The following is a 21,798-nucleotide window of genomic DNA, read 5'->3' as shown; positions in this document are numbered from 1 at the left end:
CTCTCTGTACACAAGAATTTCAACCATTCTTCAACTCGCTTCAAAAGCTCTAAACGAAGATACCTAATAACTCTAAACTTAAGCGAACCTTTTTTACGCACTAAATCGTTTTGATTTAGCAACCGTACTTACTCTAGTAGGAACGGGCAGTTCACGGTTACGATCTGGGTTATTCACAAATCTATGTTCTAATTTGGTCCAAAAGAACCAGTATATTTTGCCATTAGTTCACATGAAGTTCAACGGTGCACGGTGCTGCAATGCCATTATTCTGCCTATAGAAAAATTTTAAATTTTTGTGGTCCTTTGGTTATCTCTGGTAATTATGTAAGGTATGTGTAAACCATGTTATATTTTGTGAAAGTCTTTTGATCACATGTCGGTAATGTACCGTGGTATCCAAGTTCTTGCTGCAAATAAATTAAAACTGCTTTTCTATAAAATACGCAGAGCAGCAGACCTTCAAACACTTCCAATCGACAGTGTTTTAAGTTCAAATTATAGTAGACAAAGTTTCAGTAGCGGTCAAAACCTTTGTGAACATTATAGGTTTATAAGGTTTACGACAATTTTATGGACCTCACATACGGCGCGTTCCAATGATTCAGAGAACGTTTATACCCGAAGGGTATGAAAGCTACTGAGGGCTGAGTTTTTGAACTGTCTAGAAAGTAGGTACATACGTGTCTAAATAAAATAAATATCACTGACACACAAAGCTTTTTGTAAAATCCGTTACACTGCTAGCTACAAACAGTAAAAAAAATGGACTACCTAGCGATCAAGGAACATAAACACAAAAAAGATCCAGACTGATGACTATAGGTACTTACCTGAACATCTTGATATTCTGAGGTAATATGAAAATTTTAAGATACGAGTTGTATAATCTGTAACTACACTAAACAAGAAAACACATCAACATGATCATAGGCGTGTGAGGTTCAAGTTACGGTCTTTTTATGACCGCGGCCAAGTGATTCTTATGAATGGGCTTCAAGATGGGAAAGGTTTAACTGATTTTGAGGTTTTTTATACTTGCCTTAATGTACGCAGAAATAACCACGCTCTGTATACAATTTTATCTCTTGTCGGTGTGGCTGGGAATTTAATCTAATATATTATGTATTTACCGAGAGTATGTTATCTATAGCACGAATGGACATCAGAGGTATTTGTACAAATTATTAAAAAAGTAAGTACTAAATTTTTTGAGGTCACGCGAGGGTCTAAATATGTTTATATTAATATTTGATTTATTGACCAGCTATAGTTTAAAAATCATAGTTAGTTCTTATTTCGTATGTCGTACCTATTCAAATAATTAATTTTTGTATGATCTTCTTCTCATGAAATCTTCATTTCTTATTGAATCTTCAGTCATACGTAAATTTATGTCATTTCATAAGTACACTAGAGATTCCATAACCCCAGTTTAGTTTAGGACTATTTTATGCGACGAGCATGCGGCGTGGTAATAAATCCGTATGAAAACCCATAGAACTGTGATCGGCGAACAGAAAATTAATAATAAGGAAACTATTAATACACCACAAGCCAGAAAATAGTAGGTTTACATCGAATATAAAGTCATTCTTGTTGGCAGTCGATCGTAAAATCCGGCAGATCGTGAAATTCCTATATCGTGACGCGTTTAATTTTTTTCATTTCTCCTGAGAATCCTGAGACGACAAAGTACCTTTTTCAGGGCATTTTACCCTTAGGGCATGTGAATCCTGCCTACTTATTCGTTTAATGTCAATACATTTACACGGGAACTTTATAATGAAGAATATAGGCACTAATACAACTGCACAAGGTCGATTAGACACTATGCTAGTAAAAAAAAAATTGCATAGTTTTTTAAGGGCTAGTCAAATGAATGGGCTTGCAGTACCAAAGGGAGAGTCTCTCAATGGGTTGTCCTTAAACAAGGGATTCCCAATGAACGGCTTTTAGCGCGGAAAGGGTTGTTTGGTCCCTGGTAAAATCGCACTGGTATAGCACAGGCACAGGCATGATAGCTACAAATTATGATAATGATAACAGTAAACGTAAAAAAAGATATCGTAACACATCGTAAAAATATAACGAAGTTCGCTTGTGCAGGGGTACGGCAAATTACGACATGTGTAACACGTGCGCTTGATGGAGTTACAACAACGGGGTATAAAGACTATAAAGAAGGTAATACTTTCGACTTCAGCACTTCAGACTGCGTTAGGTTCAGAGTTCTTTTAGGTGCGGTAGGGTTAGAAAACCAACTTACTGAAAACTCTTAAAGCCCCTGTAGATATTAATTCATGGATTCCATAAAATAATACGAAATTTTGTCTTTTACGAGGTCCTGTATCGATTTTAATCCTGACGTTTTGTTTTTCGTACAATAGAAAAATGCCGGTACTTTAAGAGTACAGGAGCTCAGTTGATTATTTGTATTCCTTATATCGGGGTAGTATAAGGTACACAAATCTTCAGCTAAGCGATACAATTAATCTCACTAATTAACATACTAAGGCGGTAACTCAGTGAGTGACTGACTGATGCTATCAGACCCGATAACTCCGATAACGCGGACAGATGGAATGACAAGTGTCGGTTTCTTGTCAGGAATTTTAAACGATGTAGGAATTGATAAAACGTTAAGGATCGATAACTTTCGGGAACATTATTTGGTTGCCTACACAGATATTATATATACAACTTAACGTGTCAAATGGACTTAGTATAATCCAGCTTGCAGCTTTCCTGCGTGAATTTTTGTAAGTTGAAGTCAACAAAAACATTAAAAAGACTTCGTTACGTGGTATTTAATTGCAACAAAACAAAATATATGAACACACACGGCCCTGAGACATATTTAAAATCACAGGCAAGTAACCACTTCAGTACAAAATCTAACACGCTCGGCCCCTATACAAATAGATGAACTTGTTTCTTCTATCTAAATCTAGTTCTGTGGTGTCTATCTGAAGTGACAATTGAAATGCAAGGCTCTGTTGCACCAATACGGAAGAGCGATAGAGACAACATCTACGAATCTAAGCATGAAAGACACATTGAATTGTACATTTTGACCCAACTATGATGACATAGGGTCGGCTAGACCTGTTCTTCTAAAAATATCGACTCAGTTGCTTTTGGTAACTTGTGACTAACAGCTGTCCACTGAAAAATAAAGCCCCCTGCCCTGCACACAACAATGGCCACAAAATTACATTTTTATAAAATAAGGTAGTGTCACATATTTGCGTGTGGCTGCACTGTACGTACCTACATAATATCTCAGTAGCCCGTTTAAAGTTTTAAATAAGACATTGATTGATTTATCCGCCCTTCACGGCAAAACGGAGCGACGAATTGTCGTGATTTTTTAAGTGGAGATAGTTGAAGGGATGAAAAGTGACATAGGCTACTTTCTGCCTTTTTCTAACGCGAGCGAAGCCGCGGGAAAAAGCTATATGTCTATAATATGTCTATTATTTTTTCATTTCGTATATAATCACTTAATTGACGACAAACATTCCTTAACTTAATGTTTTTTCTCTTTTACTTGATTAGCTGATAAAGCTACTTTAGATAGTTATCGTCTATATCCTGTGTCGAGTGAAGACGCTTACAAGAATTAAAAAAGCTTGTTAGATTAAAAAATCTAGTTTAGCAAAAACCGGAAGAACTTTGTCTCAAAAACCCAAAATAAATCGTTTCGATGTCATCCCCGAAGGCTACATTAATTTCACTTTACTATTTAAACGTAGCCTAATTTTAATTTTATTCAAAAATCTACTTTAATCATTACTTTAAAGGTTTAAATTGGTAGTGTAACATAAAACCATACACAATATATTATACTCATGCGTTGTGTTATCTTTAGATCGTGGGACAGTCCCCACGTGCGCGTTATCGGGCCGATCTGACCCGACAGTTGAATGACTTCTTAAACGTTGGATAATCGTGACTGGGGCTGAAGATGCTAAAGGGTTATATCGTAAGATAACGGATGGGTATTGTTGGAATGTGTGGTTTCTGTTTTAAGAGAAATTTGGCGACACAGAAGATCGAAAGAGAATATGAAAGAAATGCGTAAAATAGTCTAAGTTTTTTAATAATATAAGAAAGGCAAAGGAACAAATGGACCAGTGATGTTAAAAGCTTGTAGGTACAATTTAAGGTTGTAAGATGTAAGAATTTGAGATATGAGAAGGAGCTAATAGTTTACTTTCTTAGTATTTAGTTTCATTCTTAGGCTAGGTATTTTACAATATGTATATAAAAATAAAATATAAAAACATTTACAAAACAATATAAAAACATATAGGTAAACATATTATAGAAAACCTAACCTAGGGTGCCGCCAGCAGCCGGGGCAGGGCCCAAGCTTCCGGTGGTTAGGGCTGCAGAGAGAGGAACCGTCGGACTATCCGCGCCGTGTCCAAGATCACCGCCTTCTGCATAGTTTACTAATTATTAAGCCTACTATACTGTCTTAAGTTTGTTTAGTTATAAGCTTTATTTAAGTGAATAGTTAAACATGAAGTTACCAATTTAGTCCTTGTGTTTTTGCCTGAAAAACATTTCCTATCCTAGCTCGAGCATTTATATAAATCATCTCTTATATTATTATAATAATCTTACTAAGATAATTCTTAGTCTTTAAGAGCAACCACTGTATAATTATCTTTTTCTTTTCAAAATTATTTGTATTTTTTGTATTTGTAAATTCTACCAACTTTATCTCTACGCCATTCAAAACTTTAATGCAATTTATGCATCTCAACATAATCAGTGTTAAATAATTAGTTACCTCAAGTAAATGACAGGTATCTACACGTAACTCGTATCATCAAACTAACGTTTTTTTTTTTCTTTTTTCAGGTAATTAATTGAATCTCCACCAGCAGCATCTAGTTATGGCCAAACGACAATCTTCAACCACAGCACGCAGAGGTACCATCAATTATTCTATACTTTATGTGTGATCCTGTGGTTAGCGTATCTTATAATGATGATAACCATACTCATGTACATGTTTTTTGGGTTCCGTACATCAAAATTTGAGCAGCAAAGTATGAACTTGGAATTGGTTCCAGTCATAACCAATGATTTAAACTAGCTTCTAAGACAAAAGATTCTGTCTCTGGCAATTTAATTTTAAGTAACTATAAGAATCAATACTGTGAGCAAGGAAAGTATATCCACCTGGTGCTTCAAAATATTCAATGTATTAGAGGAAAAGATTTACAAATTGAACTATTCATGAACGAATTTTATGTAGACATTTTATGCATTACTGAACACTGGTTAAAAAACAATGAATTAATGCCTCAATTTAATAATCACCAGGTGGCAAGTTCGTTCACCAGACATAGTTCCATACATGGTGGGTCGTTAATTATAATAAATAGCCAGTTAAAATTTAAGGAACGTAAGGATATTGTTTCCATGTCTGTTGAACGGACTATAGAACTAAGTGCTGTAGAATTGGAGCAATTTATTGTTGTCTGTGTGTATAGGCCGCCATTAAGTAATTTTGAAACTTTTGAAAAAATTATGGAATCTGTGCTACTTAAAATATCATCTTCTAGTAAAAAAATACTTATATGCGGCGACTTTAATGTAAATATCTTGGAAAATTCAACAATAAGTATCAGATTGTTGAATCTTTTCAAATCATGTAATCTCAATCATATTTTTATGGAGCCTACTAGAGTGACTGCCACTAGTGCCACCTGTATAGATAATATTTTCACTGATATTTTTCCTACTACTAAAGATGTAATTAGCAACTTAGAATCAGACCATTTAGGCCAATTGATAGTATTTGAGACATTAAGGAAAAATACTTTGAGAAAACAAATAACTTTTGTACCAGTAACCTCCGACCGCGTGGAACGAATGAAGCAAAGTTTGGTTCAGGCGCTACCCTCCCTGTCTTCCAATATGAGTCCTAATAGTATGTATAATTCATTCTTTCACACTTTTCTGCAACATTATAATGCAATATTTACTTCAAAATCGGCCGTAGTTAGTGGTGCATCAGTTTTTAGTGAGTGGGCTACTGCAGAGTTACATCAACGAAGACGTGCATTGTATGCCTTGTATGAAGAACGGCGGTTTAATACGAGTGATGAATTTAAAGAACATGTTAAGCAATATTCGAAGAAGTTCAAGATAGATTGTCATATCGCTAAGCGAAATTATCTTAGTAATAAAATAAAAAATAGCTCTGACATTATTAAAGCAACGTGGAAAGTAATTAATGTGGAAACTGGTCGCTCGAAACACGCAGTAAAAGATATTAAACTGAATATTGATAACAAAATTATAGATTCCAATTTTGAAGTAGCAACAGAGTTCGAAAAATTTTTCACCGAGATACCAGCATTCACAACTAAGGATTTAAATTCATCACCCTTATCTGCCGTCACATTATTAGAGGAAAACGTTTCTGAGTGTTGTAGAGACCTTTATTTTGAACATGTTTGTACCTCAGATATAGTAAAGGCATTTAAATCAATTAATGTCAAAAAAACTAGTGACCTCTGGGGGGTCTCCGTCCATGCCGTAAAATCCTTAGTTGAGGTTGTAGCGCCTGACTTAGCAGTTATATTCAACAACAGTGTTGACTGCGGCTAGTTTCCTGATCTAATGAAACATAGCAAAATAACTCCTTTATTTAAATCCGGCAGCCACTCTGACCCCACTAACTTTAGACCAATATCTGTGCTGCCAACTTTCAGTAAAATATTTGAAAAATTAGTTCTTTCTCAATTAGTACGACATTTTAACGTTAATAATTTAATGCATAATAAGCAATTTGGCTTCACACGGGGTCGCTCGACAACCGATGCTGGTGTTGAGCTAATTAAGCATATTTTCGATGCCTGGGAGGAGTCACAAGATGCTTTAGGTATCTTTTGTGATTTATCTAAGGCCTTCGACTGTGTTTGTCATGAAACATTGATCAGGAAACTACATTATTATGGAGTCAGAGGATCAGCACTAGATTTACTCAAGTCCTACTTAAATGGTAGAATACAAAGGGTAGATGTCAATGGACAGAGATCAACTGGGTCATTGGTCTCTATGGGTGTACCACAGGGATCAATATTGGGGCCTTTCCTGTTCCTTATCTACATAAATGACTTGCCATTCCTTGTAAAGACCCACCATGATATAGTATTGTTTGCAGACGACACCTCACTTATTTTCAAACTCAAACGACAGCAACAAGCTCACAGTGATGTAAACAATGCTATCTCTAAAGTAGTGAACTGGTTCAATGCTAATAATTTATTATTAAATGAAAAAAAGACTAAATGTATTAAGTTTGTCACTAATAGTAACGTAAGGAATGAGCAAACAAGTGTCGTTGTGAAGGATGAGGAATTAGAACTGGTAGATAGTACAGTTTTTCTTGGTATAACTTTAGATTCTAAACTTCAGTGGGGTCCCCATATTGTTAACCTCTCGAATAGACTTAGTTCTGCAGCTTTTGCAGTGAGCAAGATCCGTCAGTTAACAGACGTGAAAACAGCTCGATTAGTTTATTTTAGTTACTTTCACAGCATTATGTCATATGGTATTTTACTTTGGGGCAGTGCTTCAGAGATAAATACCATATTTATTCTGCAGAAGAGGGCTATTCGAGCAATATATAAAATGAACCATAGAGACTCACTTAGAAATAAATTTAAGGACATTAATATAATGACAGTGCATTGTCAATATATTTATGAGAATATTATGTATGTACATAAAAACATTTGTAATTTTAAGAAAAACTGTTATGTACATAATATAAATACTAGAAATAAACATAAACTCGCGGTGCCCTTCACACGGCTCTGTAAAATTAAAAAATCATTCATGGGTAATTGTGTTCGATTTTATAATAAACTTCCGAATCATATTACTGACTTGTCAATTAATAAATTTAAGAATCATGTAAAGCGTGTACTCATTTCCAAAGCTTATTATACAACACAAGACTACATGAATGATAAAACAACGTGGGATTAATTGTTATTCGAAATGGTTTCTTATTTTTACGTTTATTATTATTGTTGATGAAATTAATATTGTATTTTTTTGGACATTGGATTTTTCCTAGAAATATTCTAGACATGTATTTTTATATATACATATACCTAATTATATATTTTTTGTTTAACGATTATTTTTATATGAAATTGTATATTATAGACTCAATATTATTATGAACAATAATTTACAACAATAAATTGCTCTGATAATTAGGTTAGATTAAGATCATAATATATATGTAATGAACTATTCATAAGAGCTTGTAACTAGGCCTACATGAATAAAGATATTTTGAATTTAATTTAATTGAATTTAATTTAAAATGGAAAAACGGAACCCTTGTAGAATCACTCGTGCGTCTATCACACCACACGCAGCCAATTTTCTCCGAAACTACTGAACCGATAAACTTGAAAGGTACACAAGATTATTATATGAACCTATGACCCAAATACGGATATGTAACTTAAATTAATATTTTTTTTCATAGGCGTCACGTTTGGGAGTTTTGAGAGGTAGACTTGAAATTGTGTGAGCGCGTATAAAAATTATATATAAATTCAATTTTGTTTCGTTTTTCTTTTAATATTTGGAAATTGATCAAAATATCGGCTAATTTGCACAAAGGTCTTAAGCACCTTTAGTAAGGTACATAAGGCCTTGTGGGTTAACAGACTGAACGAAGAAAGTATATTTTATTTTATTGCACGGAACCCTTGGAACGTGAGTCAGACTCGCATTTGGCCAGTTTTTTATTCCATAGAAGCAGAAATATTGAATACCTAGTAACTCCTACTTGTAAATGAGTAATAGGTACGAGTTGTTCATCGTCGTGGGTATTTTAAACTCGGTTCTGCCAAGTAGGTAGATACCATAAGATACTACGATAGTACTCTTTATTATAGTGTGGTTCTGCTTTGCTTAACAAGGGCATTTCTCAAGAGGCGCGTTTTTACGTGTCCGGGGCAAAAAATGTAAGAAGTGACTACAATAAATCTGAATTAATTGAAGCATTATCTTCAGCCTCTGTTCTATTTGGTACACTATAAGACTATTTATCTATTATTTATATACTGTAAAAAAAAATCGGTTCGGTGGGCGTGTCCCGCACCCAGAATTTGCAAAACAAAAAAACATTACTCAAGATGGAGTTGTTCATCAGAGTTGTTATGTTATGGATATTCACGTTGAGCTGCAAAAGTCGGTGGCGAATTTATCAATGAATTCATTCATAATTTGTCCATGCACTTTTGCAGCTGACAGTACATATGAGGTATTAGTTAACCTATCATATTTTGTATGTAAAAATAATGTGTTAGTTAAACCAAGTTAAACTCATTACGTAGACTTTAGGTACGATGTTTCACGGGCTAGTGACTGATTTCGGTATAATTTGTAAATAAGTAGATCAGGTACACAGTGGCTCAAATTTAATAATAAAGAGAATTCATTTTATGACTAAAGTAGCGAGCACTAATGTCTGATAGTAGATAGATCGTGTTTTTCCCGTGACAAAGAAGTCGTTAGCCTGAATTTAAATACCGTCGCCTTGTTTATCTAAACGGCCTGTAGCCAAGAGTACAATATTTGACGCTTCGTAGCGCATCGTAGAGGTCTCTCTTTATCACTGTTCGCGGTAGGACACTGTCCTAATCAGGCGATTCCAGTTCTGTTTGGCTCGCGTTGCTACAAGTAATTTGCTACAAATTATTGGTTGGCACAACTTTAAGTCCCTTTGCACTATCGCAGACAAGATAATTACTTAGCTATTTGATTTTTGACAACCCTAAAAGTCGGAAGAGCCAAGCATTAGAAAGGGATATAACGATTCCACTCTAAACTGCTGTCTAACTTCGGCTTTATAGGAAGTGACCTTTCTGTACGCTAATTTATTTTTCCCCTCACTAGCTCGGAAACACGTGTTTTGTCCTTTAATACCAGCGGGTAAAAACGCATTTTATCCACTAGTGGGTAAAGTAATTTGACCTTGAATAAAGTCAAATTAACTGCTTTAAATTTGATAAAAGTAGGTGAATCCAGTAATAAAGATGATTTACCACCTGTGGAACTACTGGAAGCAGTGATAAACGCATTTTTTGCGTTGTAGTTTCCTCACTATAGTGAGGGGAAAAGTTTTGTGTTATACTCGGGTGCAAATGTATTTTACTTCTCGTGTTTTAAAAAAACTCACAAGTTCAGGATTCTATTCTCGAACCACTCGCTTCTCTCGTGGTTCAACTATAGAATCCTTTCACTTGCTCGTTTTTCAATTCCACACTCGGCGTTAAAATACAACTTTGCCCCCATGTATAACAAATAACTATTGTGGTATTGGTGCGGCACTAGGGGAGACTAAGGTTAATTGTGACAGAGGAGAGTTGTGACAATGTTGATTTTTGGGAACTTAATTAACTATTAGCAAGTTCGCAACAGCGCTGGTTTTTTACTTAAAGTTTTAAGCTAGCAAACGAGCGCTATTGCGAACTTGCTGATAGTTAATAAGTTCTCAAAAATCGACTTTGTCACTACTCACCTCGGGCTCCCCTATTTTTTTTATGTTGCGTATCGTTCGGTACAGAGCGGTGAAGTTAGAAGATGTAGTTGTAGGCCTTGTACACTTTTCTCTCGGGATCTTCTGATTTTCCTACAGAACAGGGTATCATTAAGTTTGATGTCCTTTAGTTTGGCTTACTATGCATCAATCGTACTCTTGGCTACGGGGCGTCGGTGCGCTTGCGCACAAAAACGCGCACGTCGCGGCGACGTGCTGCGCCCGCGCGTGACAGACGTGCTGGCAGCTCGGGCATTCATGGAACTACTCTCGTTTGTAGATCATCTTTGTAAAAAGTTTTATATCTGGCGGGCAATTATGGTCGCGCGATAAATGATAAAACATCAGGCCGTCCCTATCGCACTATTTGTAAGTGCGATAGGGACGATTTATCGCGTGACCATGATTGCCCTGCTGTTTTTGGAACACTCTGGCAGTCAGGCGCAACGCACTGAGCGGAGTTTAGTGCACACAGGCCACACTACTAAACCTACACTAATATCATTATGACATCTAATACATCTCCATACTAAATATTATAAATGATATACATAAATTAAATTTAAACAAAATGAGAAAGTGTGTGTGTCTGTTTGTTTGTCCACCTTTCACGGCAGTTGAAGGGACGGAGAGTGACATAGGCTACTTTTTGTCTCTGTCTAACGCGAGCGAAGCCACAGGCGAAAGCTAGTCATTCATATATCGCTCTGATAATTTATCTTAGTGCACAGTGAGTTTGATGAATTTAATATTCATAAATGATGAAATAACACGAGAAAGATATCAAGGCGAGTTAAACGTTTGGTAATCGTATCACAATCTAAAAACACTAAAAGTTTTGCGCTCCCTAACCCCTAACCGACATAATTAAACAACAAAAACAAGAAAATAAAAATTAGTCCTCAAACCCGGATCGCATTACAATGTAATCCAAATTACAAATCATTTCCAGGTAGTTTACAAGTGACTTTACAAGCATTATAATTGATACTAATTTTAAAGTCAACAACATTTAAAATATACAACTTTTTCTTAAACATATTCAAAAACACGCAAAATTAAACCTTACAACTTTAAATTACAATCTAAATTACAAACTACACGAATACTTTTAATTTGGCAAAGCTATAAATTAATACATTCCAAATTGGACTTTGTTCATATAAATGTAAAGTATAATGTGTTGTATTTGGTTTATCGTCGATTGGATCTGGTCGTCATGGCAACGGTTCTGAATTCAAAGTTCGAACATTCGGAACGTGCCGCTAACTTCGTTGAACGCTGAAGAAACTTCTTGGTACATTACTACATACGTGTATTTGAACGCATGAAGTTCATTTTGTTTTTGGCTATATATTATGTATTTAAAAATCGAATTGTTTATAGGCAAAGTGGCTGTTTTAAATTCCCCCACAAATTATCAAAACGCAACGTGACGTCATGTTACACTTGACGTATACGTATGTGTATGACGTGTGTGACCTCAGATTTCGATAGTGAGTTTACTTATTTTATTCTGATTTCTTAGTTTATATTTTGGACGTGTTACGTTTATTTTTAGTAATGTAATAACTAGTAGAATCGTATATATAAGATCATGCATATTCCCTACTACGTTATTTGCCTACTAATTAAAATTAGGCCTGAAAAATAATGTTCATATAATGGACTTAATGCCTAATGCTCTACCAGTCAGCCATCGGGCTTAGTTAAGATATGTAAAATTCGTGCAAAGAAACGGAAGATATGTATCTTATGATTTTTTGAACTTACTTTACTTTAATGTACAGAATTCAGGGAGTAAATTGTAACAAACATCCTTTGCATAAAAAATAGTTTCCTCTAACCAAGTATCAAGTACAGTAGAGCGTAGTAGAACGTTCGACAGTGGCGGCACGTCGTCCGTTTTTCAATATGTCTGCCGCTCGGAGGCTTCGAGAAATTTCGCCACAATATCACGGTGAAATATGGCGGATCATGTTGAGATGTTTCGTATGCGAACTGTTTGAGTTTATTGAACCATAGAAACACACCATTACCTACGTAAACTCACGTCTGTATTCCCAAAAGGGATAAGCAGATCACATGAAACTGCTTAAGATTCAGTGTCATTCTTAGTAACAGAAGTAACGAAATTGTGATATCGCATTCACAGGTTGCAAGCCCGTTCGCTTACACCAGAATCGAATGCATATTCCACAGTTGACTGCTATGACATCCATAGGAGGAAAAGGGGTGGTGAAATTCTTAAGTCGTCAGAAAGTGCGAGAAGTAAGAAATTCACAACGAGTGGCAAAAATATGAGTAGGTAATATTATTACGCCCTTGTGCGGTAAATAACTATTTCTGATAAGTTGATAAAGATATAAATGACCTGACCGAAATTCTAAACATAATAGCAGGTAGTCAAAAACAAATCACTTAAACAAGTCGAAGAAAAATGTGTTTTTAATAAAAAGGCTTTTACCATCCACTATAATTTACGTTAGTGATTACCGATCTCGACACTGCCATGAATCAATGCAGTCGTAAAAGACATTCATTATAAACGGGCCCATTCGAGTAAACAGTGATAATTATTTGAATGTTATTTGAAACACGTAAAAAAATATGTTGTGCCTTACACACACAGTTACCTAAGAGGTAATAATGTACAGCGGGGCAAATCTCGACTGGGGGGGGGGGGGGCAAATGTAACTGGTCCATTTTTTCTATGTTTTACAATGTTTGCATTATTAAATATAGTTCAGTGTCCACCGGTTATATAAATGCATTATTAAATAAATGGTACGAAGCGAAACGCCACAGAAACGTCATCTATCTCTACAGCTCTTGCGTATTGGCGATAGCGCGCCAGAGCCAGACTACAAATGCCATTCGGCTACGGGGCCAGGGTATGTGGACAGTACTGGACAGACAGTATTTACCTATCTACGATATGCATTGCGCCCCCAAACGATAAATAACATAGTATACTATAAGTATGTAAATGTTTTCGGAATCGTGTAACGTATTTTATAACGTCTGTAACGTATTTTAAAAACTCGCGATATCGTCACTTAGAAATCTTCATATTCTACAACCAGTACTAGCCCTCGGTATGTGGACTTACTAGAAAAACCTGCTGCGTGTACCTTGATACAGATAACTCAGGGCTGCTTAGTCTTGTTGTCACTGTACACGGTTAAACAACATACATATATACAATCACTCCTGTATCCCATAAAGGAGTAGGCAGAGCACTTGAAACTACTCAAGTTTTAGTACAACTCTTGGCAGTTAAGGGGTTGAAATGATAGGTTGCTACTTGCTAGCCTCTCGCCTAATATGCCACAATTTAACCCATATCTCGCGTCGACTTCTGCGACACCCACGGGCAGAAAAAATAACGATTTTTTTTACATGTTTAATAATTTTTGTAATTTATTTGTTAGCCGCGGTTCAAAATTATTTGAAACATCCTTTTAAATCATAAATCATCATCATCGGCCTCCAAGTCTCTAACAGACTATTCAAGCAGTGTCAGGTAGGGCAACAACGTTTTTCGTGGCTGTATAAGCCAATACGGGAGCGGCAAACACGACCACAACTCAGGCAGGCGTAGTGTACCCTCTCTAAATTAAGACAACATCCAAAACCTTCTCCAATTTGATTGAAACTAACTTCCATAATCATATGACAGTAATTCGATGTCTTTAACGTTCGGCCGCCATCATGGGACACTTTTTACCATCATTATTCTTATCAAAAACTAAAACTATTGAAATAGAACTCTTTTACTTAAAAATAAGACCCTGTTTGTATTTTCAAGGATCTTTGTCCATATTTAAGTAATGTAAGATACAGCTAATCTTTACTAATAGCGGGTAAGGAGTGAGATATTTTAATACATACTTTGATTAGAAATTGAAATGTAACGTAGTAAATATAGGAAATTAATTATGTTTGACTTATCTTTGTTATTTATGTGTTGAGTTTAATTAAATTGTTGCTTTTTAAAATAGTGAGTCGATTAAAGGAAGCGATTCGGAGGCTATTAAAGTTTTTGAAGCATCTTCTAATTTTATTTAGGCAGATGTAAATTCCATTAGTTTTTGTTTGTAGTAAATCAAGTACCTATACGGAGTGTTTTGTTAATATTTACAAATTTTACTTAGTACTTACCATAAACTGTTTGTGCGTGTAAAGAAAAGTTCGCGTTTAGTAATCATCACTACATAGTATAAAACAAAGTCGCTTTCTCTGTCCCTATGTCCCTATGTATGCTTAAATCTTTAAAACTACGCAACGGATTTTGATGCGGTTTTTTTTAATAGATAGTGTGATTGTAGAGGAAGGTTTACATGTACGTATAGTACCCGTGCGAAGCCGGGGCGGGTCGCTAGTAACTAATAAAGTAATAGAATCCCTGACATGACATGGCGTTCTATTTAAGAATGTTTATTATAAAGATACAGATACATTAATAGATGTTTTATCTGAAAAAATACTCAACAGATTTTCTGTTTTTACTCCAACATAAGAAGAAAAAGAGTAAAGAATTATTTTCCCATAAATTCTCGTCATTAACCTTCGATATTTGAAATAGGCGGCTTATCAGTGCCGCCTGTCAATGACAACATTAAATTAGGAGATTTCTTAAAAAACAGTGGTTTAGTTTGCTTACTGATTATAGGAACTTGACCCATTAGTTGGCCTCTTATTTAAGAGTCACACGAACCGCCGCACGGAAACGCCACACCTAATGCTGGTACTTAGCTAACCTATAGTTGCGAGGAATTACTTGTCCGTTTTCCGTTTTTCAAAATTTTTCGTAAATGGTGTTGGTACTGTTGGTGTCCCGTAGCAAAAAAATTCCGTTTTATTAGCAATCTACAAAAAACGTTTTATTGAAATAGATATACCTACCTATAAATTATGTCAATCAATAAAGAAAAAAAAAATTGGATCCAACCCGCAAATCACGAAAAATTACCGTTTAACACATTTTTTTTTGACGTTGTCCAGCTTGGAGACGGTGGGCGAATGTGCCGTGCCCCAAGGATCCACGATTGGTAACTACTTGTTTTTATTGCTCGTCAACGACATAACCGCTGCTAGCTCAGATGCGGAATACGTAATTTACGCGGACGACACTTGTATTATAGTCAGCGATAACAATACTGAAAAACTTAAGCTTAAACTCACTCATGTAATGACCCAGATAGCAAAGTGGTTCCGTGCCAATGATATGGTCCTTAATTTGGATAAAACCAACTTAATCCATTTCCAACTAAGAAAGTCCCAGACGGAGTTAAAAATTAATATTGATAACGCCCACATACCACAAGTTGATCAAACTAAATACTTAGGCTTCATCATTGACTCGGGTCTAACGTGGTCAGCTCACATAGACATGGCTTGTGATAAATTGGCTTCAGCTGCCTTTGCATTGTCAAGACTGGCCCCAACACTTTCAGACGAAAATATGAAAAAATCATATTACGGATACTTTCATTCGATCCTAACCTATGGTGCTGACCTCTGGGCGACAGCGGCCGATCGTGAGCGAGCGTTCAAACTTCAGAAGCGCGCAATACGAATAATCGCGAGGAAACCATACGACCACTCGGCACACGAATTATTCGTAAATCTTAAAATTCTAACATTGCCTAGTGTCTTCATTTTAGAAGCATGTAAGTATGTTAGAAATAATATAGGCTCGTATAAAACCCGTGAGCAGCAGTCAGGCAGAAGCACGCGCGGTGGAAGTCTTCTTCTGATCCCGCCACATAATACCGCCAAAGCCAAGAAATCAGTCAGTGTGTTGGGGGCTAAATTATTCAACGCATTACCTATCGCAATCAGAAGTGCACCCAGCGACGTCACATTTTCCAACAAACTTAAGACACTATTACTAAATATGGCCTGTTATACCATCGATGAATTTCTCGATAAGGTGTCATCGACCCACACACAAACATTAAAAAAAAAATTGTATTTAATTCGTATTTTAATATATTATTAATTCATACTCTAATGCATTTAACGCATATGTAAAATTGATTCGTATTTGAAAGCATTTAACGCATTTTCTAATGTATTCAGTGAATACGATGTATTATATAACCATTTAATTGAACTACCTATTGTTATTATTTTTATTGATATTTGACACAATGAAATGTAATGTAACCACTGACATGTAATTTACTTTTACCAATAAAAAATATGAATATGAATATGTTGAAATTCCATATAATCTTTAATTTTTTCAATATTTAAATGCTTTTCGTTAAAAAAAAGCAAACACGTACATTGCAAAAAAAAGACGTACCTACTTACCATAAAAATAGGTTAGTTATGTCGAGTGACTCTTAAGTAAATGACGTAACTAATGGATCGCATAAACATTATGTGATTATCATTTTATATGTTTAAGTCGGTTAATGTGGAGCCGCTGAATGTGATTAATGTTGGAGATAAAATACTCGGTGGAGAATATTGATCGACGATTTTGTTTAATTGTAAAATTGATGTTGTATATTTAAGACTTGTTTTAGTAAAATATGTGAATTTGACAAATATTTTTTCATACCAAGCTTAAATCTTTATAGTAGAGAGACATAATAGTGGAAAATAAGTCCTAAATTAGGTTCATTTTATTGTGATCTTAAATATATAAACCTAAGCAAATTTTATTACGCACATAAAACCGAACTAAGAAAAATTATTAAATCGGCTCTAGATTTTTAGCTCGTAATTTAAAAACTATTAAAGCAAAATTTTACAAAGCTCTGTCAAATATAGTACATTTTAAAAGGACGGAAATGTCAGAATAAGATTAGCACTTAGGAACAAACAAATCATTAAACAGTTGCTAGATTTATAGACCTCCGTGAGCTCGGCGTCGTCGGCGAAAGCTGGCGCGACACCGCTCAAGACAAGACCGAGCAAAGCGGCGTGCTCTTGTGTGTAGGCCAAAACTCATTTTGGGTTATCGTGCCAGCCAAGTATAGTATGAATTTTCTGAGATGAACTTTTCGCTTTAGCCGTAATCTGTTAAACAAAGGCCTTTGTGTCTAGTTTTGACGGCGGCTAGCTCCCGTTTAAACAGCACGTGCTATAGCCTCAGTGTAGTTAGAAAGCAACTATCATGATATCAATAAGGTTCAAATCCATTTTTGAAATCCATTTGAACCTTATTACTATCATGATAGTTGCTTTCTAACTACACTGAGGCACGTGCCGTTTAAACGGGAGCAAGCCGCTGTCAAAAATAGACACAAAGGCCTTTGTTTAACAGATTACGGCTAAAGCGAAAAGTTCATCTCAGAAAATTCATACTATAAGTAAGTAGTAGATTTATAGGGTTAGCCAAGGTTACTAGCCTACGAAATGAAACGCTTTGTGTCTCTGTATCAATCTTCTATATTAGTGCAACAGTGGCAGCTGCTCTTCGTTCGGTACGGAGCGTTAGCTACGCACACTGGCGATTTTGAACAATGCCATGAAACTGCAGAAACTTATACTAATTATTCCAGTTTGCGTAGCCGAATGCGCAAACGCTCACGATAATATCTCTTTCGTAGCTATCTATCTCTATCTCTCTTGCGTATCGGTGCGACAGAGACTACATTTCTGCGGCGTTTCGAATCGCAGAAATGCAATTCGGCTACGAGCCTGAAATGTTTTATTGTGGCTTCGTTTCTGGCGAGTGTGTATGAGGAATGTAATAAATGTGAAAGAGGTATGTCAGGATCGTGGTAAGTGGTAATCCGTGGTATCTTCGTGGCTGCTTAGACTTCGGCCAGCACCTCCCCCACGGCGACGTCCATGGAGGGCGCCATGCCCTTCTTATGGATCTCGACCTTGAAGCACTTGGCCCACTCCAGCACCTTCACGCACTGGTCCTCGTTTGGCTGCAGCGTCTTCTCGCACTCGTGGATCACGGTTACCAGGTCCACAGCTAGCTGCTCATCTGGAATTGAGGGTTTGGATTATTCATTTTCTTTTTGACTGGAATTATTGCATTAACTATAATTCCACCTCCTCCATGCTGTAGCCAAGTTCTTTGGGTTTCCATAATGTAACACAGGATCCTACAGCTTCTATAATGGTCACAAGTCGACATCAACTGTTAGCCTTCTTCCAGAAGCTTACTGAAAATTCTCTCCAGTACAGTGGGTTAAGGTTGCTGAATCTTTATCAAATTACAAGAGTTTATATAGTTATTCTTACCAGCTCCATGTTTCATGGCAAAGTCCTTCGCATTGCCATAGTGCATCTGCAGGTCAGGGTCAAACAGCTTATTTAAGAGTCACATGATATCCCCAGTGACAACTGTTAGTCTGTACCAAAAGTTTGTCAGCAGATGGTAAACTTCAGGACTTAGGGAGAGAATGCTGTATACAAACACGAGTTTTATACTTATTACCAGCTCCATGTTTCATAGCGAAGTCCTTGTCAACGGATTATAGACTCCGAGGGATAGGACGCTGCATAAAAGTTTTATAGTTACCAGCTCCATGGTTCATGGCAAAGTCCTTCGAATTCACATGATGCAGCTGGAGCTCAAGGCTTCTTTAAGAGTCACATGATAGCCCCAGCGGCAGCTGTTAGCCTTTTACCGAAAGTTTATTAGCCAATGATTGGCTCCAGAACAAAGGGCTAATATGCTGTGTAAAAACACAAGTTTAATAGTTACCAGCTCCATGCTTCATGGCAAAGTCCTTGGCATTTCCATGGTGCAGCTGCAGGTCAGGGTCCACGATCTCCAGCTTCTTGGAGAGGCACATGATGGCGCAGCCGGTGTGCCGGTTCGACAGCTCGTAGTCCTCCTTCCAGAAGTTTATGAAGTCACCGATGATGGAGTCTGGCAGGTTTTGCTGAGGAGAAAAGAAAAGTAAAATGAAGGTCCCTTGCTGGCGTTTATATTTCCGAGCTCATATAACCCAAACTTCAAATCAAGGGTGAACAGGCATCTTCTGGGCGAGCTTACTCGAGCGTCTTTGCCTTTGGCTAGTCTGTGGCCAAGAGTAAGCCCATTTATAATGACAAAAAAGGTTTTTACGTCGAAAAATGTGATTAAGCTTATGCAATAAGAATTATGATGGTTTAAAAGTAAATACTAAGGCAAATTAAAATGTTTAATATTATCATAATATTTGGGGCAATCCAAAAATAAAATCTGCATGTCTTTTATCTTATTTTTTGAAACTCTGATCATCGATGAATGATAAAAAAAAAACAATAAAGTAATTATATATCATACTCTCACCTCTCTCTTACATTCGTCTAAAGCTTTTGCAAAGTTGTTGGACATGTCTGACAAAACTTGCTGAGATGAGTCCACAAGTTTGCCCAAACTGAGGCAAATGAACGCCAGGAGCAGAACTTCTTTATGCCCACACATCTATAAGGATAAACAAATAAATAAATACCATTACATAAAACTGGAACATACTCCTATTTTTTGTTTCCCTTCTGCTTTAAAATATTCTTCATCCTGTTGTACGAGGATCGAATTAGGAGGGCATCAATAAGAGCTATATAGGTTTTTAAAGGGCATATCTAGCCAACGCCACAATCGCCAAAGCATCCCTAGCTATCTCTGTCGAAATTTTGTAGTAGCGCAAAAGAGCTAGAGTGCGTTTCGATATTTTCGATGGTCACGTTGCGACAACGATTGTCATTTCGGCTAGGCCTGCTTTAGTTGCAGGCAAGAAAAAATTATGAGCAATAAGTTTAGTAACTCAAGATAAATTTTTTGGTATGTGCCACGTCAAATCCTGATGGGAGAGGTTGCAGATGCAAAGAGTGCGGTCGGACGGTCCGGCCAATGCGCGCTTTAAATATGTAAAGTGGCAGCGACTGGCCGAAGACCGACCCACGAGGCGTCGTGTTGTCCATGATGGTCAATCCAAGCACGACAATGCCTGGTTCTCATGTTTGAATGATAAACGCGTGAGGCGTCACGAGCAGGCCGCTAACCCCCGCTCGCCTGTTGGGAGCATACGAGCTGCCGTGTGTGTGGACGAGGGATCCTCTCTCGAATTGGGCCATACAGCCACGAACGCAAGTGTCGTAAGGATGCTGCTTAAATCGTCTGTCATAGATACAAAGGCCTATTATTATTAATATTAGTTTTAATTTTAATATACCATATAATAACTATGTACCTAAATCAATTGTGACGTGTAATATGTAACAATATTATAAATAAATGAGTATGAGTATGAGTATGAGTATTACCTACTTGCTTACCTTATTGTCAGTGAGATGTACAAATAATCCCAAGAAACTGGCAGCGAACGAAATGATGTCAGGTACTTTATATATGATACTCAGTGATTTTAATTGTCAGTTTGTGTGTCTAATCGTTCGTAAGTAAACGTTGCTGCGGCTAATTTCTTGTTGATTAACAAGTTGTTAATTGGCTTAATAGTTGTTTGGATAAGCATGACCAGTAGGTAAATCTAGGTCTTACAGTGTCTAGACACGTGAGGTGGACATATTTGCATTAGTGCGTAAAATAATATACAATATTTTAACCTTTAGAGAAATCAGACCTGACTTTCGCTACAATAGGACAACACAAATTAGTAGACAACTAAGGCCGGGCTATTGCTGTTACGTCAATGTGGTGTCAATATCAGCGAAACGCCCTGACCACATTACATACGTATTTTGACCCATTTTAGTTGAGTTAGGAACTTATGTAGCTCTGTATACCTATGATATTTGATACTTTAACGACAGTATGAAATATCTTTTTCATACTCTTATCATTTAACATGAAAATACCCATTTCTTCGCGTAGATTAGATGAATAGCAAACCAACTTGTGTGGTATCGGCACATTCATTCTTTACGATCAACTTTGAATAATTACCCATCTTAAATAACCATAAACTATATCGATACACAACAAAAAATCAATCTTAAAAACCTTATATGAAGTCAGAATTTCAATAAGTAAGCTTCGCGGCGAAACCGATAGAGGTTTTATAAAATATATGTGAATATTTAGTTGGCGACCGACAAATAAGTGGTTTTGTAAGTTAATTACTGCAGGGTTAGCACATGATTGCCGCGAGAGTATGTCGTCGCGAGATAGACTACCCGTCCTTATGTCATTAATACAGCTAGAAAAAGACGTGTGATCTATCTCGCGGCGACATACTCCCGCGGCAATCATGTGCTAGGCCTACTGGTCACAC

General features: G+C 36.5%; 1 protein-coding gene across 1 annotated transcript; it reads right to left on the bottom strand.

The window, feature by feature from the left end:
• Positions 1–18,354: 18,354 nt before the first annotated feature.
• Positions 18,355–19,991, bottom strand: LOC125234840 (pheromone-binding protein-like). The gene is made up of 3 exons (XM_048141253.1): positions 19,857–19,991; positions 19,284–19,464; positions 18,355–18,557 (listed from the first exon to the last, which is right to left on the bottom strand). The coding sequence occupies exons 1-3, from the start codon at positions 19,989–19,991 to the stop codon at positions 18,376–18,378; spliced, it is 498 nt and encodes a 165-aa protein (XP_047997210.1). The 3' UTR covers positions 18,355–18,375.
• Between the last annotated feature and the right edge of the window lie 1,807 nt (positions 19,992–21,798).

The sequence above is a fragment of the Leguminivora glycinivorella genome, chromosome 16 (assembly GCF_023078275.1).
Source record: "Leguminivora glycinivorella isolate SPB_JAAS2020 chromosome 16, LegGlyc_1.1, whole genome shotgun sequence".
Lineage (NCBI taxonomy): Eukaryota > Metazoa > Arthropoda > Insecta > Lepidoptera > Tortricidae > Leguminivora > Leguminivora glycinivorella.
Note: the sequence above shows the minus strand (reverse complement) of the source record. Positions and strands in the feature narration are given on the sequence as shown.